Below are 15,466 nucleotides of genomic sequence, written 5' to 3'. Positions count from 1 at the left end.
AAGAGAATTGAAACATTATATTTTTGTGTCTGTTAGCTTGGCCATATATTCATTTCTTGCTTCCTAAGGACATTACTGGGCTTTAAACTTTCAAAGCTGACAAGGCTTGGCTTGGCCAGTTTACTTTGAAGCACTAGAACAAAAAAAAAAACAAACTGTAAATTACTATTCTGGCAAAATTAGAGCTTTGTGAAACAGGGAGGCTTGTGACAGACATGGAGGATATCTTTGGCTTTGCAGTTTTAATTCAGGAAACCTTTGCACACAGATCAGTGCTTAGTGCTTACCTGTTATTGTTAACATACAGATGGAGCAAAGCCTTTTACTGGTACCTGACATCTCTTTATTTCTGTGCTTGGTTTTCCTCCTTCCTCAAGTTTCTAAATGCTTCTTCTCCTGCAGGACAAAGAAGATGTTCCAGTAGAAATGTCCAACGGGGAACCTGGTTGCCATTACTTTGAGCAGCTCTGCTACAATGACATGTGGCTGAAGGTTGGGGACTGTGTCTTCATCAAATCACATGGGCTGGTGAGGCCTCGAGTGGGCAGGTAGGGGCAGCTTCCTTGTTTGCAGCTGTAAAAAGAACTTGGGTAAAAGAGGGTCTGGTTGTAAAAAGGTATAAAAGAGGATAGGAAAAAGTGTGAGTGAAGTGTTACAAAGTCTTGATAGATGGAGGTGGAATTTTAGCTGCCTAATAAAAACCTGGTCCAGTTGTACAGTTGGAATTGGCTGTTCTGTATTCATCTTCCACTGATGGTCTTCCTGAACATCCTGCTGCCTCATTTGGGAGAACTTTCATTTATGTTGCTGGTTGGTTTCTTTGCAGAATTGAGAAGATGTGGGTGCGAGATGGAGCCGCATATTTCTTTGGTCCAATTTTTATACATCCTGAAGAAACTGAGCATGAGCCAACTAAAATGTTCTACAAGAAGGAGGTGTTTTTGAGTAACCTGGAGGAGACCTGTCCCATGACTTGTATTTTGGGTAATTATTAACAGCTTTAATCTGATGGACATCTTCTTTTTCTGCACAACCTAAAGTGATTGAAAGCTTTGTGTAGGCTTGATTCCAAGTATGTCTTTTCCATTGAGGGAGGGAGGAGATACCATTCAGTGAGTTTCTAATATGCATTCCTGCCTGTGGGACCTGTGATGAAAATTCACTATAAAGAAGCTTTTTTACATGTATGATATGAAAGTTAACATTGTTTGCAGCTAGAGAACAGAAAACTCCATTTTTCTTGCATATTAATGTAATGACTCCAGTACATATTGCCTGCAAAGTTGAAAGGAGGAGTGGGAGGTTGAAATTTGATTTGTGGCAGAAGATGATGGCTGTGTACTTTGTTTTGGAGTTATGATGCTGTGATAAATACAGTAACTGACAGTGATCATGGGGGCTTGAGATTTTGTGGGTTCTCTAGTTCTTAAAAGAAATCCAAAAGCTGCATTAAGCTGCTGTAGGTTTCTTGTGAGTGGCATTATTTGACTGGAATATCGAGTGATGTATTTTCTGTAGTTGTGCCAAATGCCTGAAATCTTCCACACTTACAGGCAAAACAATGGACTTTCCACACTTCTAAAAGAATCTACAAGTGTGGCTGCCTTCTTACCCAGCTCTTTCATTTCTGCAGGAAAGTGTGTCGTTCTGTCATTCAAAGACTTCCTCTCCTGCAGACCAACAGAAATCTCCGAAAATGATGTTTTTCTTTGTGAGAGCCGCTACAATGAAAGTGACAAACAAATGAAGAAATTCAAAGGGTTGAAGAGGTTTTCACTGTCTGCAAAAGTTGTAGATGATGAAATATACTATTTTAGGTAAAAATGTGAGGGGAATGAGGGGATCACCTGAGCACTCTTCTGGATTGTAATGGACTGGCAGCTAAGTCCCACCCAGCCTCTTGGTCACTGCCCCACAGTGAAATAGAGGAGAGAATCTGAAGGGCAGAAGGAAGAAAAACTCCTGGCTCAAGTTAAAAATAGTTGGGAAAGTGGAGCAAAGCTACATGCAGGGACAGAGCAAGATAAGGAATGAATTCCCTGCTTTTCACCACCAGGCTGACGTTTAGCTGTTTCCTGGAAAGCAGGGCCTTAGCACCTGTAATGGTTACTGGAGAGACAAATGCCATAACCCTGAATGTACCCTGTCCTCTCCTTCTCCCGTATTTTATTGCTGAGCATGGTGTCAGAGTATGGAATATCCCTTGGCTGGTTTGGCTTAGCTGTCCTGGTTGTCTCCTCTTCCAAATCACTGCCAAGCCCCAGCCTGCTGGGGCACAGAGTGGGGAAAAGGAAAGACCTTGATGCTGAGCTGTCCAGCACTAATTACAGCAGGATGTGTTACTCACCCTGTTGTCTCCCAGATCCAAAACAAGGCCCCTCTCAGCTGCTGTGCAGGGAATTAACCACATCCCAGCCTGACCCAGGACATCCACAGAAGTCAGAGGTGTAATTTCAGATAACCACACACTTGGGAAGAAATGCAGATAGCATCAGTCCTTTTATGGTCTTAGTACTGATGGATTTCTTAATACTGATGGTTTTCTTTTTCTTCCTCTTACTTCAAGAAAAGTCATTACTTTATCAGATTGGTGCATTCTCTTGGATATTGGGAAAATACTTAAATTCTCATTATGTGTAAGGAAAATCTTTTGGTGAACATTCATATTAATAAAATAAGACTAAGTTTTAACTTAAGTGAAATGTGAAATCTAAGGAAGCTGTGGTGTTAATTTCTACAACAGAAGGCAATTAAATACTTGTATTGAAATCCCCTTCTAACTCAAAAAATCCTTCTGACAAGTGACTGAAATGAACACTGGCCATAGACACAAAATTAGTTCTGCTCTGGGTTCTGAAGGGAAGCATAGGCACATCTCAAGTCACATTTGTTTCTATACTGTTCAATCAGAAATTAAGAAAAGCTGATTTTCTTTTCACAAACAAGCTCTTTCTCCTGTAAGGTATGAGTCTGTTCTCAGCTGCTTTTTATCTTCCTCCTCCATCTTCCAGAAAACCCATAGTTCCTCAGAAAGAGCCATCTCCTCTCCTAGAAAAGAAGATTCAGCAGCTGGAAGCAAAATTTGCTGAGTTGGAAGGAGGTGATGAGGACATGGAAGAGATGGGAGAAGAGGAAGGTGATATGGCTGAAACACCTTCTATGCCTCAGCTTCAGGCCCCCTTAGCCAGTGATTTGGATATAATGCCTTATACTCCACCCCAGGTAAGGATTTTCCTTCAGGAGCCCTTGAACCATGATATTCCACATTCTTTTCCCAATCCAAATGAAGAAAGTAACATTTTATCATATACAAAAATAGGATTTATACTGAAGTTTATAAGTGTGTGGAGTAAATGACACAAAACAATGTTGGCATGTCCAATATGATATCCAGGTGATACTGTTTCATTCCATTAAAATATTTTTAAAGGCAATCATTCAGCTGAGGAAAACCCAGGGTACATTTTTATGTATGAGTGTTGTTTCTAATAATGAGGTTTTCTGTGACACTTGTTCAGAAGTATCAAGTGTTTATATAAAAGTCAAATACAAATTTTTTACACAAGGCCTGGAATTCGTGTTACTGAGTGTGGAAGCAGAGTGGGGAACTGCTTTAGCTGGAAATTCAACTAACCAAAAAAGTTTGTTTGCAACTTGATTAAACCCTGTATGTCACCATACTCCCACATCCAAGCTAATGCCAATCTTAAAGAGGCAATGGGAATGATCTGCTAGGAACAGGAGGGAGTTCCAGATACTTGTGACCAGCAGTGTGGATTTCTGCTGCATTACATTGAAAGAGTGTGACCCCAGGGTAGAAATGTCTTTGGGTGTTGTGAAAGAGTTGCTGAAGTTTTTGCCTGGTTTAATTTTGATATTTTGCCATGTGGCCAACCACCAAATGCATTTTCCCTTACAAGGTTGCTCACTGCTCTTGTTTAACATGCTGAATTATATAAGGAGCTTGAAAATTTTTGAGGAGTATTCCAATAGAAGTGGAATTTTATCTAACAACTGTTAAACCACAGAACTTTTAAACTTTTTATTCTGCCAACAAAGAAGCTCTTATAACACCTAAGAGGAGACAAGACGAGTAACTATGTGGTATTGTGGGGCTTGGCAGATAGGTGGGTGATGCTCTCCTGCTGCAGTTTGCTGTGAATCAAGTCAAAATACTTAAAAAAAAGATGTGCAGCTTCATTGTTTGCTTCAGTAGTATGGCTGAGAAAAGGCATGAAAGGGGTTCCTGGTTTATTTCTTCTTTTAACAAGTCTGAAAGTATATGTGCAGTTTCTGGCTCCAGTGGAAAAGACTGTTCATTTAAAAATGTGTGGATGGGAGATGGAAAAGAAAGGAGAATGCAAGAAACAAATTTGGAATCCTTATGATTTCTCCAAGTCCTGTTTGCCCTTCCAAACTGGTGGGGAGGCTTTCTCATTAAATTACTGTTATCAGAACTGTTGCAAGAACTACGTAGGCTGGAGCAGCTGGTAAACTTGTAGCTCTCTGTTTGCAGATGTATCAGAGGCCAAATATAGAATTAGATTTCCTTCTTCTTGGTTTGAGAACTCTCCATCTGCCAGTGTGGGCTTGCCCAGGCAGCCAGGATGGAATTGTATTTGCCCTATCATCCCAAACCCTGTGTGGAGCCTTCAGTTCCTCCAGACAAGTTGTCTTTAGGTTCATAATGAAAACTCCAAGGGTGGATTGCAAGTTAGTGCAGTGAAGTTTAGAATTGCATTTAAATGGACCTCAGTTCATCTTGCTTAAATTGATAAGCAAGACTTTTTAAGCATCTTGGTATTACTTAAACTTTGTTTTTAGCTGAGAGGAGAGTGTTGAACTGTGGGGTCAAAGCAGCAAGTAGGAGGAGTCAGAATTTCAGGAGAGGAAGGAAACAGTTGAATGTATTTTTGTTTCCTTTTTGCCTCCACCAGGTACTTTGAAACAATGGCACTTTTCAAGATGTGACAGACAGATTTGTAACGTTTGGGGTGTGAGAAAGGCCTTCAGAGGGTTTTGATAAATGTTATGATACATTTATGGGTCTTATTGGTCAGAGTATAGATTAATTATGGTCTCCTGTGACAAATACAGGTGTAAGTGCCTTCAAAAAGGGACTCTGAGCTGTGGTATCTCAGTGTAGAGATGTCAGAACAGGTTAATTTTTTGGTGGCTGAAAACATCAGGGAGCTCTCACTTGGGGGTATCCATAGTAGGAAAAGCAAAGGAGCAGAATTTTTGTTGCTCATCAACATAAGAACATGATGTGAATCTGTGGTGCAGGTAAACAGTGATCAGCAAAACTGGGCTTTGGTTTTTCAGGAAGAAATGGCTACTTATGTAATGAGAAGTGAACACTAGAGAGCAAGGAAGGTCTGGCAGGCAAAATAACATTTAGAAGGTAGAATGAGGGAGAGTAGGGATTGTAAAGGCCAAGGAGGAAGTGGGGAAGCATTTTCCTAAATGTGCGATTGCAAATAAAATATTTAACTAAACTCCTGTTGGCAACATCTCTGAACAGCCCAGTGGATGAAATCTGTGATATGACACGATTTCTTTTGTTCTCTTCTGGCCTTCTCTTTTGTACACTTGTGGTCATAATTGCTTTTTCTCACAGTCCACTCCCAAGTCTGTTAAGGGCAGCACCAAGAAGGAGGGATCAAAAAGGAAGATCAACATGAGTGGGTACATCTTGTTTAGCAGCGAGATGAGAGCTGTGATTAAAGCTCAGCACCCAGATTACTCCTTTGGAGAGCTCAGCAGACTTGTAGGAACTGAATGGAGAAACTTGGAAGCAAACAAGAAAGCAGAATATGAAGGTAAGTAAAAACTGAGATGCTGAACTCTTTTCTGCCTCTTTTCTTTCTCAACACTTTCTGTTGTTCAGATGACAGGTTTAATAAAAGAAAATATTTATGTTTGTGTTCTGGATGTACCTTAAAGAGAAGCTCATACTGAGAGATGACTGAAGAGGAGCAAAGAGAATGTTTCAGTTATGTGGAGCACAACTAATAATTTAAATGTTTTTGCAACATATAACCAAATTAACAAAGTGTAAGAAAATGGGGACAAATTAGAAGTAAAGGGGTATGGAACTCTTGGGCTAGAAGTCAGTTGGAAAAATATTTTTCTAATGTTTCCTTAAAGAAGGACTGAGGGCTATTTTGGACAAGAAGCTCTTGAGAGCTGTAGCAGCAGGTAAGAAAGGCTTACAGGGGAGTGAGGAAAAGTTCATTATTAACAGTACTTAGAGTCCTAAGAGGCTGTGTACTGTACTGTAAATATGATCTGTTGTTCAGTACAGTATTAATCAACTGTTGTAACTCATTTTGTTGAGAGATTTTGTATCCTGAAGTAAGACTAGGAATATTTCATAATCATGAGATACTTTAGACCTATCTTTCTCCCCTTTCCTCCCTTCTTTTCCTCAATTCCTTCCCTCCTTTCCTTTCTTTGCCTTCCTCCTTTTCTTCCCTCCCTCCTTTCCTTCCATTCCTTCCCTCCCTTCTGATAAATAGTCGCTGTTTTAACTTTTATTTGATTAAAATAAAATATAGCTAATCTTTAACAGCCACCCCTTAGCCAAGCCAAATACGTGGGTTTAACATCCATAGTTACTTCTCTAGTTAAAAGCATGTCAACACTATTAACTACTGTATTGATGCAACTTTATTTAAAAAAATGCTCCTTTGGATAGGAACATTTCAACACCCAGGGAAGTTATGGCCCAGTTCAGTTCTAACTTTGAAAATGAGATTTGATAGGTTTTCTGCACACTCGTAACTTAAAGGCAGCTTTGATCTTGAGGCTGGAAGCTTGCATGCTATCACTGTCCACTCTCAGCCACCTCAGTCCTTTCTGAATTTTCAGTAGCACCTCTTTGCAGCTCTGGAGGGTAGCACAGCACCCTTTGCTCTGTGCAAGTTTGCTTTGCAAATGCTGAGAAGGGAAACGATAACGCTCTTTCTTTGTGAGACTGCTGGGGCCTTACTTTGCTCTGTAGTTGTTTCCTTTTACACCCTTCTAGGTGCATGTGTGATCTTTTTATTGGCAGATGCCTCCTTACAGCCTCATCCTTCAGCAGAGGATGGCTGGCATGTCATTGCTTCCTGCTTAGAACAGCTTTAAGTCCTGCACTCCTGCAGGAAGGCTCTGTTTGTCCACCGTGTTAATGATTGTCTGTGTGCTTCCATTTTAATCTTCCTTCTCAATTAAAATTTTCCAAAGCTTTTGGGGTTTGAGCTGCAGTTTCCCTGCCTTGGTGTCTGCCCTGAACTAGACTTACTCTGACTTGGTTTTGAGGGGTTGGGATGGGGTAATAAAGTGTCCAAACTATGTTTGCTTACCATGTGTGAAAGGGGAGAAACTCCACTCCTTCCACTGTGAAGAGTCAGAATTCATGTGTTCCCTGGTGTGGATGTGGAGCAGGGAGTGGGCATGGTTTTACATCTCAGTGAAAAGAAAAAATGGCATCTCAGAGCTGCCATTTTCTGGTGAGAAGTAGTTTACATTTTAGATCCATTTTGACCCACCGAAAATTTTGTTTGGTTTACGTGCAGGGTATTAGGTGTTTATTTTAGCAGTAGTTGAGTAGAGAAGAGGCTGTGTTGGAAGTGCCTGCATGGCTAAATAAAGTAAAATAAAAATGATTAAAGCAAAGGCCTGTTGTAAGGAGAAACTGTTCCAAGCAGAAGGTCTCTTCCCTGTCTCTTGAGATGTGTTGGAAATGCTTGAATGATCTCAAGTCCTGGCCTATGTGATTTGGGGTTATTATTGAGTATTAGGGTGAGTGCTTTAGGCTGAGCTTTCAGCTATCTCCTCCAGTTCCTTTGGCAGTGTTATTCCGTTTGTTACTTCTGTGGCATTCAGAGCATGGAAAGGGGCTAGGTAAAACTTGAGTACTGTCCTACATCAGGTTCTTCTTCAAACCGCAGCACTCTGAAGTCTGATAAAGCTGAACACTTAGCAGTAATTTCTTATTCATCAGAGTGTCTCTTTTGCTTTGTCTGACCATTTTTTGTTTTTTAGCTGGCCAAAAGTAGGTGAGAGTCAGAACAACTGCTTTGTCTTTTCACGAAGTGCTTGCTGTGCTCTGGAGAGGATTTTCTCATTTTTCTGCTTCAGAATCTACCTTTAAATATCTTGTGTATTTTGTGCTCAACTGCATCTGAGTTGCCTGTTTAAATGTAGGAGTTTCTCTGCGTCGTCATCACTGCCTGAAAGTGCAGAAGTGGGAAGAAAAGAAATGTCTTTGGAAAGGAAACTGGTCTTTGAGTGTATGGAAGTAGTGCTAGAAGCTGCACAAACAGGTTCTAGAGGAGTCAAAAATGTGATAGATGTTCAAAGTCATGTCCTAGGGGAAGCGAGTAACACTGGCAGGATGGATAACTTAATCTCCTTGATGAACTTCTTCTTAGCCTCCGTTTGATAGAGGACCTTGTTTGCTGGTTTAGTGTCAGTTTCCATCTTTCAGCAGCTGCAAGAGAGAACTCATAGCCCTGCATTCACTGTTGTTAAAAATTGCTGGAGATGTATCCTGCATCCATTTATTCTTCCTTGTTCCTCATTGTGCCAGTCAGATACAACATTCAGCGTAAACAAAGCAGGAACTTGCATGCCCCTGAAGCACCTGGAGTGGGCATTCAGTATTTCTCCTTTTTTGTTTTCTTGGGTTTTGTTTTTTTTTTTTTTCTTTCTTCTTCCCATGACCCTTTGCCCTTCCCTTAATATAAAATTGTCCTCTGGTCAGATTACCCTGCAGTAGATCTTTTGTTCTTGCAGTCACAGTGAGAGACTTGATTGAGATAATGACCAGATTCATCGTACAAAGGACACACATGACCTCCAGTGAGCAGCACAATGTGAGTTAGACATCTTCAGAAACAAAAATAACTCCTAGGGGACCACATGGGGAAATGACAGAAGGAGTCAGAGAAAAATATTTTTGGTTTATCAAACTGCTGCTTGTTATGTTCCAAAAGCTAAGGACTAATCTACACTAGGGAAACCTTACAATTGCTCCCCTATTTTGCCACCACTTTTCAGCTGCATCAGTAGTAAAATATACGGGGAGCCCAGAAATGACCATGCCACCAGCTGGCACTGCTGTCTGCTCTTTGCAGCATTCTTTAGGGCACACCTGGCACACATGGGGCTTCAATTCCCGCAGCAGCTGGTAGAGGATCCACCCAAGAGCTGCTGGCCTTGGCTGCAGCTGGTTTAGCTGAGCCAGTGGTGTCAAAACGGGGAATGTTTTGCCATGTCCTAGTGCGGACCGAGCCTAGTGCTGGACTGCTGCTTCATGTTGGTAACACTGGTGTTATTACAATCAAATTTGTTTTTTTAATTTTTTTTAAATTTTATTTCATTATTTATTTTAATTATTTATATTTTTTAGAAAGAGATAAAACTTTGTGGAATATTTTTCATGAAAGGTTCTCTAAAAGTCTTAGCTGCAGCCACATGAAATCAAATCATATGCTGTATAAAAAAGATTCATCTGTTCTACTTTATATTTGACTAAACTATGCCAGTGTCTGACTAGTCCTTTTTAATGAACAGATAATATTTTGAAAGTCTGGGTTACAAAACAGAACTGAAAATCTAAAATACTTTTACAGAGCGGGCAGCTAAAGTTGCTGAGCAGCAGGAGAGAGAGCGAGCAGCACAGCAGCAGAATTCCTCCCCCCGGGCAGGCACTCCTGTCGGGGCTCTTATGGGGGTGGTGCCGCCACCAACACCAATGGGAATGCTCAATCAGCAGTTGACACCCGTTGCAGGTAAAACGTAGGAGCTATGACCATTTTTTCCTCATCCACTTTATCAACCCCCTTCATAACTCTGAACAAACACACTCTTGGGTCACGTTGGAAGCAAAAGCTCAAACTCTTCAGTCCTTCTTCATGATGAACGTGCCTAGTGCAGCGGTGGCCTGGTGTCCAGTGTTACGTGCTGCAGTGGAGAGCAGCCTGTGGAAGATGCAGGGCAGCAGGGTCCTCCTCGTGCAGTGCTCCTGTTCTGGTAGTGAGCAGTCGTGTTTATTCACTCTGCCCTGCAGAGTTCACCTTCAGCCCTGCTGTGGCAAGGGGCCAGCAGCTAAATAGTCTTCTAGTGCATGCAGCATCTGTGGCAGTGGTAAAGCAGGAGGGAAATTGTTGGGGGTTTAATCATCAAGGAGGTGAGAGGCCAGCAGAGTCTAACCCGGATTTTAAATCCAAGCAAAAGCTTTGTAGAATTGCCTCTTAGGCACTGGTAAGCAGAGCAGTCCAGGATCTAGAGCCATTGCAGAAACAAAGACAAAATGACAACATTGCTGGTTTTATCAGGTTATTTTTCAGAATAGAACTGAGCTTGGAGAACTCTTCCACGAGGTCCCTGTTGCTGGGTGTTGAGCTCGTTACCAGTTGTAATCCGGCTTGATTTCATAGGGAGTATGCTCGGAGTAAGTATTTTCAGGATCAGATCTGAAGACAATGTAGTCCACTCAAGATTCTTGTATGGAAATCAGCCATACATGGGTGAAAAAATTAATTAGGTGTGACCTGATAGGTTGTTTTCCTTCCCCAGTTTCTAATTAAAATAAGAATTAAATTGCTTCAGTCAAGGTCAAAATAGGCCTGAGTAGATAAAAACGAGTATTTGGAGGGTTCTAGGTTTGAGTTTTGGGGTCTTTTTAACTTTCCCTTAAGACATTCCAATTGTTCCATTTCTTCTTTTGTCATTTTTCTTTTTCTTTCTCATCTCACAGGCTGTGGCCTTATTTCAAGCTGGCAGCCTGAAGCGTTTTTCATCACAATCTCTAAATCCCCTTTCAGTAAATAGGCTGCATGTATGTTTAACTGAAGGCACATTCCTTAGTTGGTTCACGATCTCCAGGTTATAAAGCATTTATTTACACTGAGTTGCATTTTTCTTTTGGCTTTTCTTCATTCTGTTCATGGTAATTTCCCTGTGAACTGTTTGCAGTTGATGTATGTATGTGTGTACACTTATCTGTGCGTATATTAAGAAAAAGGAGAGGGAAAAAAAAGAGTTTCCCAGTGCTGGTCTCTTTTGTGAATAATTTACTTCAATCTAGAATATGTAGAAATACCATCCTCTTGTGGTTGTTTTCTTAGATTGGTTCTTGGGTTTTTTGGCACTGAGTCACTTTTCCAGTTTTTTGAGGCAGGTGTTGATGGGCGGTAATACTTGCTGTTAACACTTCCTTAAAACTTCCCCAAAAATGTGCATTCTGCCAGCTACACATGCTACCTTATTTCCTGTGGCAGCAAGCCTCTATTTCAGGCCATTGTCTTATTCAAGCACATCAGCACTCAAGACTCTTCACTTTGGCTTTGGAAGATACTTCCTTAAAATAGATGATGGAGGAGAGCCTTTTAAACTCCTTCTACTTCTGTGGCCCATTTGAAAAACACAGTCTTTCATCTTTTGGTTTTCACAAGTCCTACTTGGAAGTATCTTGTTCTGTTTGGACCTCTCTCACATCCTCCTCCATCCTTGGGTTGCTTTTCTCTAGTTAAGAGAGCTTCTTCGTCACCGGACTTCTTTATGGGCCGTGGGGCAAGGGAAATCTTCTGAGATGTATTTCTCTTAGGGTGCAGCACTTTGGTGTCTTCTACATTTAGGTATTGCAGAAGTTTACTTAATCTTGCGTTGTTATAATAAAAAACAGGAGAACAAGTAATTTCAAAGCCTTCCTAAATCACACTTGTGGGAGCTGGAAATAGTTTGGCCATGTTTGGTAGTTTAAAGTAAAGTTTGCAATTCATACATGGGGTAAGAAAATGGTTGCTCTTACTTGGAATGAGCTACAAGAACTGATTTCTCACAGAGATTTGATGGCATCTTTATTAGCCAGTTGTTGAGTATTTTAATTGGAAATGTGGAACTAAGCTTCCATGATTGATAAGTATGGGTTTGATTCCTTGGAGAGTTTTTTTTGTTTGTTTTGTTTTAAAGCTTCAGAAGTGCATTAACTGCACTGAAGATGTGTCAGCATCTTAGGGGGCACTGCAAGTACCAGGCAGTAGCTTTTTGTGCCAAGGAGGCTTTTGTTGTGTTTCTTCTTTTCTTTCTTCCACTAGAAATATGCATTTCTCTGTAATAAAGAGGTACAGATAAGTTTCCAGATATTTGAAATAGGTACCTACAGCATATTTCACATGTCAGTCTAGGTGCCCTGTGGAAAATGAAGGCTTGAGGGAGATTAGTTCTTCATTTTCTTCTTGTTTTCTCCATGTAGAGCTTTTGGGATTAGAGGCTTTTCACTTCTGTAACATCCTGAGGAAGTGACAAGCTTAGCTTTTATTTTGTAGCTGCTTCTCCTGTTTAGACCCTGAGCTTGTTACAGCTTTGTTCTCAGTCAGAACTGCTGAGTTTTTGGCCAGTCTCATTCCAGAAATCTCTGTTTTGAAAGTTCTTTCAGTGAAAGAACTTTCAATGAATTACAGGGAGTGTGGCAAAGACTCGGTGTTTCTTGGAGCAGACTATAGAAGCCCCAGCAAATCTTCATTTCTAACTTACCTCATCTCTCTAGACCTGCTTCTGTCCTCTGTCATCTTTTCATTGTCTTTCCAACCCCTTTCCTTGCTTACCTGGCAATGCATCCATTTTAATTAAACATTCCAGAGCCTAACAAGAATAGTGCAGTTACACTCTGTAGGTTCACTACATGGATAGCAGAAAATCTGAACCAAAGCCAGAGAAAGCTCTCAATTTTCTTCCCTTACATGCAGAAAAGGAAATTTTTGAGCAGCAGCACAACACAGTGTGTGCAGTGTCACTGATTTTCCTCTAAAGACACCTTGCAGACATGGACAGTGAAATTCTGTGAGGGGGACTGCAGGTGCTCCTTTTAAGTCCTTTCACTTCAGTCTAATGCCATGAGTGTAAGTTACTGCAGCCCAGCACTTTAAACCCAAGTTTAAAATTTGTGTTACTGCCTTAGTTCATTCTGGAGATGGTCCAATAAAAATCACCCATCACTGCCATTAGTTTCAAGTATGTGAATGTTGTAGGGCTTTTGTGCATCAGTTTTGCATGTGTACTGCAGGAAAAAATGTCTGGGGTTTGATTTTTGTGGCCTCTGAACTTGCCCACAGAGCAGGGCTGTCCATGGGGCTGGCCAGTCAGTGTTGTGTTTGTAATCTGTATGCAGATGGCAGAGCTTTAAGCTGTATTAAAACTGCTTGCATTAGTAACATTTAATTGTGGCTGAATTTATTCCTTGTGTTAACATATTGGAGTATTCAACATTTATTGCCCCGTGAGAAACATGCAAATACACTAAATACTAATTCATCAAAAGTATAGTGTTTCATATTTATTTTTAGTTTTTATTGTTTTGTGGTTTTTTTGCAAGATACTAATTGTAGTATTGTCTTGCTGTACTAAAGGTGCTTTTTTTGTGTGTGTGTGGATAGTGCATGTCTGTGCATACTGTGTAGACCATATTGCATGTTATTGATGCATGTTTGAAATTTGTTGTGTCCTTCAAGGCATGATAAGTGGCTATCCACCGGTGCTGCCACCTTTGCAGGGCCCAGTTGATGGCATTGTTAGCATGGGCAGCATGCAGCCACTTCACCCAGGGGTGCCCCCACCCCACCAACTCCCGCCAGGTATGCCAGGCATCCCAGGCATCCCACCACCCGGTAAGAGCCTCATCCTCATTCCCTCTTTATTTCATTGTCATGTACTTGGTTTGACCCATTGTTACAGGAGTTCTCTGCAGCTGGTTCTGGTTGTGGCTTTGGTTTGTGAGCAGCAGCACTGCTGAATATGAAGGGTGTGCAAAACACTGACACTACAGCATGTCCAGTAAGCCCTGCGGGAAAGGGTACTGGAGAAACTGGTGCTGCTCCAGCAGGACTTTTGTTCCAGGCAAAAAAGCCTTGGTAATTGTACTTGAGTTTATCAGAAGTGTGAAAAGGTGAAATGAGCCTGTTCATATCCTTATGTCATTTGAACAGCATCTCTGCACTCATCCTTTTCTTATTTGAAGTGGGCTTCTAAATGAAATTTATTGTTCTCATTCCTTACCAAGGTTTTTTTCAGTGTGTTAAGTCAGACTGCACTGAAATGAGCCTGAGCCATGTAAGACTCCTGGGCCACTGGGCAGTGATGTGTCACTGTGAAACTGTTCAGATTAAAGCTTGCTGATAGAACAGTGACTGGAAATATGTAGGGACAAGGTGAATTCTTTATTCTCTGTGGCCAAATTTTGAATTGATGTCTGGGAGCATTTCTACTGCATTTGCTGTATTTTTGCCATTTTTGATGAAAAATGAGGCTTAAATGAAACAAATATTTTCCCAATGTTAATGCCATTAACATGTCCTAATTAAGGGGAAAAACATTCATCTGCCCTCTGATCCTGTTTCCTGCTGATTCATGTTTTACCTCTGATAACTCATGTGCCTGTGAAAAAGATTGCCATCCCTCTCTTCAGCAGTAAACAAGCTGTGGACAAAATGGTCTCATTTGCCTCCCCCTACCCCCTTGCAACTGTGTTTATCAGAAGCTCTGTTAAGAATTTTACCTGTACATAAATTCTGTGAGTTGGGGAGTTTTTGTTTGCTTGCCTGGTGTTTCTAAAATCCATCAGCACTACCCTGCAGCTTGGCTGGATTGTGGATTCCCTGCCATGGCACCTAGAGGGAGCAGCACAACAGCTGTGCAGTGACACTTAGCACACATCAGCCAAGCCTGTGGGAGGTGAATCCAGGACACTGCATCCCTCTGAAGTGCTGTTCGCACTGCCTGGGCTGGATGTTTGTGTTTAAAGCTGACAGGATGTGGATTAGCAAAGAAACAATGTCTAGGAGTGCAGGACCACACGTGAAGTGGTGCTGAACTGGGCACAGCAGGCTGAGGGTGAAGCTGTGCTCTGATGCTGGGAAGGGGAGGGTGCCCTCCTCCAGAGCCCTTCCTTCCCTTTGAACCAAAACAGTTCCACAGATTGTGTTACCAGTGTTTTTCCCAACTTCTGACATGCTGTTGGTACAGATGCATATGAAATGGGAGCTGTGATCAAATGGAAAGTGCATTGAAAAACACTTTAGTGAGTGAAACTCAGTAGGATGTCCTTTGATCACTGATACAGAAATCATGCATTTAATTCATGTAAATTAAACCCTCAGGAAGAGCACATTTAATCTGGAGCTTTTCCAATGAATGAACATGAGAAGTGGCACAAACAGAAAGGAAAGCAGCAGCAAAAATAACTTTCAGGCATCTGTATGTCAGATGTCAGGAACTGCATGACTCTCATTTAGATCTGTACATTTTTGTATGTAAGACTGACACAGTTATGCTGCACTCTGTGCAGTAGGGAGAAGTCCCAATATGCTTAAGAAAAACAGCTTTTATTTTTTTTTACATTGATTTCAAATATTCATTCTTCTGTATTTAAGGCTGTTGAAGCTTAACCTGCAAGTTGCATTTTGTATTAGGGAGATCT

The 15,466-nt window shown here is 41.1% G+C and overlaps 1 protein-coding gene across 16 annotated transcripts in view; it reads left to right on the top strand.

Moving 5' to 3' along the window:
• PBRM1 (polybromo 1) overlaps positions 1-15,466 on the top strand; it is a 56,389-nt gene that overhangs the window by 34,410 nt on the left and 6,513 nt on the right. For 8 of the 16 annotated variants that reach the window (XM_072934729.1, XM_072934732.1, XM_072934728.1 and 5 more), the window contains 6 exons: positions 403-548; positions 827-984; positions 1,634-1,817; positions 3,012-3,222; positions 5,621-5,822; positions 9,624-9,782. In XM_072934729.1, coding sequence (XP_072790830.1) covers positions 403-548; positions 827-984; positions 1,634-1,817; positions 3,012-3,222; positions 5,621-5,822; positions 9,624-9,782 — 1,060 coding nt within the window. Of the gene's footprint in view, positions 1-402; positions 549-826; positions 985-1,633; positions 1,818-3,011; positions 3,223-5,620; positions 5,823-9,623; positions 9,783-13,502; positions 13,659-15,466 lie in introns of all 16 variants that reach the window. The other 8 variants (XM_030283133.4, XM_030283137.4, XM_030283131.4 and 5 more) reach the window with 3 other exon arrangements.

Source organism: Taeniopygia guttata, chromosome 12 (assembly GCF_048771995.1).
Source record: "Taeniopygia guttata chromosome 12, bTaeGut7.mat, whole genome shotgun sequence".
NCBI classification, from domain to species: Eukaryota; Metazoa; Chordata; class Aves; order Passeriformes; family Estrildidae; genus Taeniopygia; species Taeniopygia guttata.
This window is presented reverse-complemented; position numbering and strand designations above follow the sequence as displayed.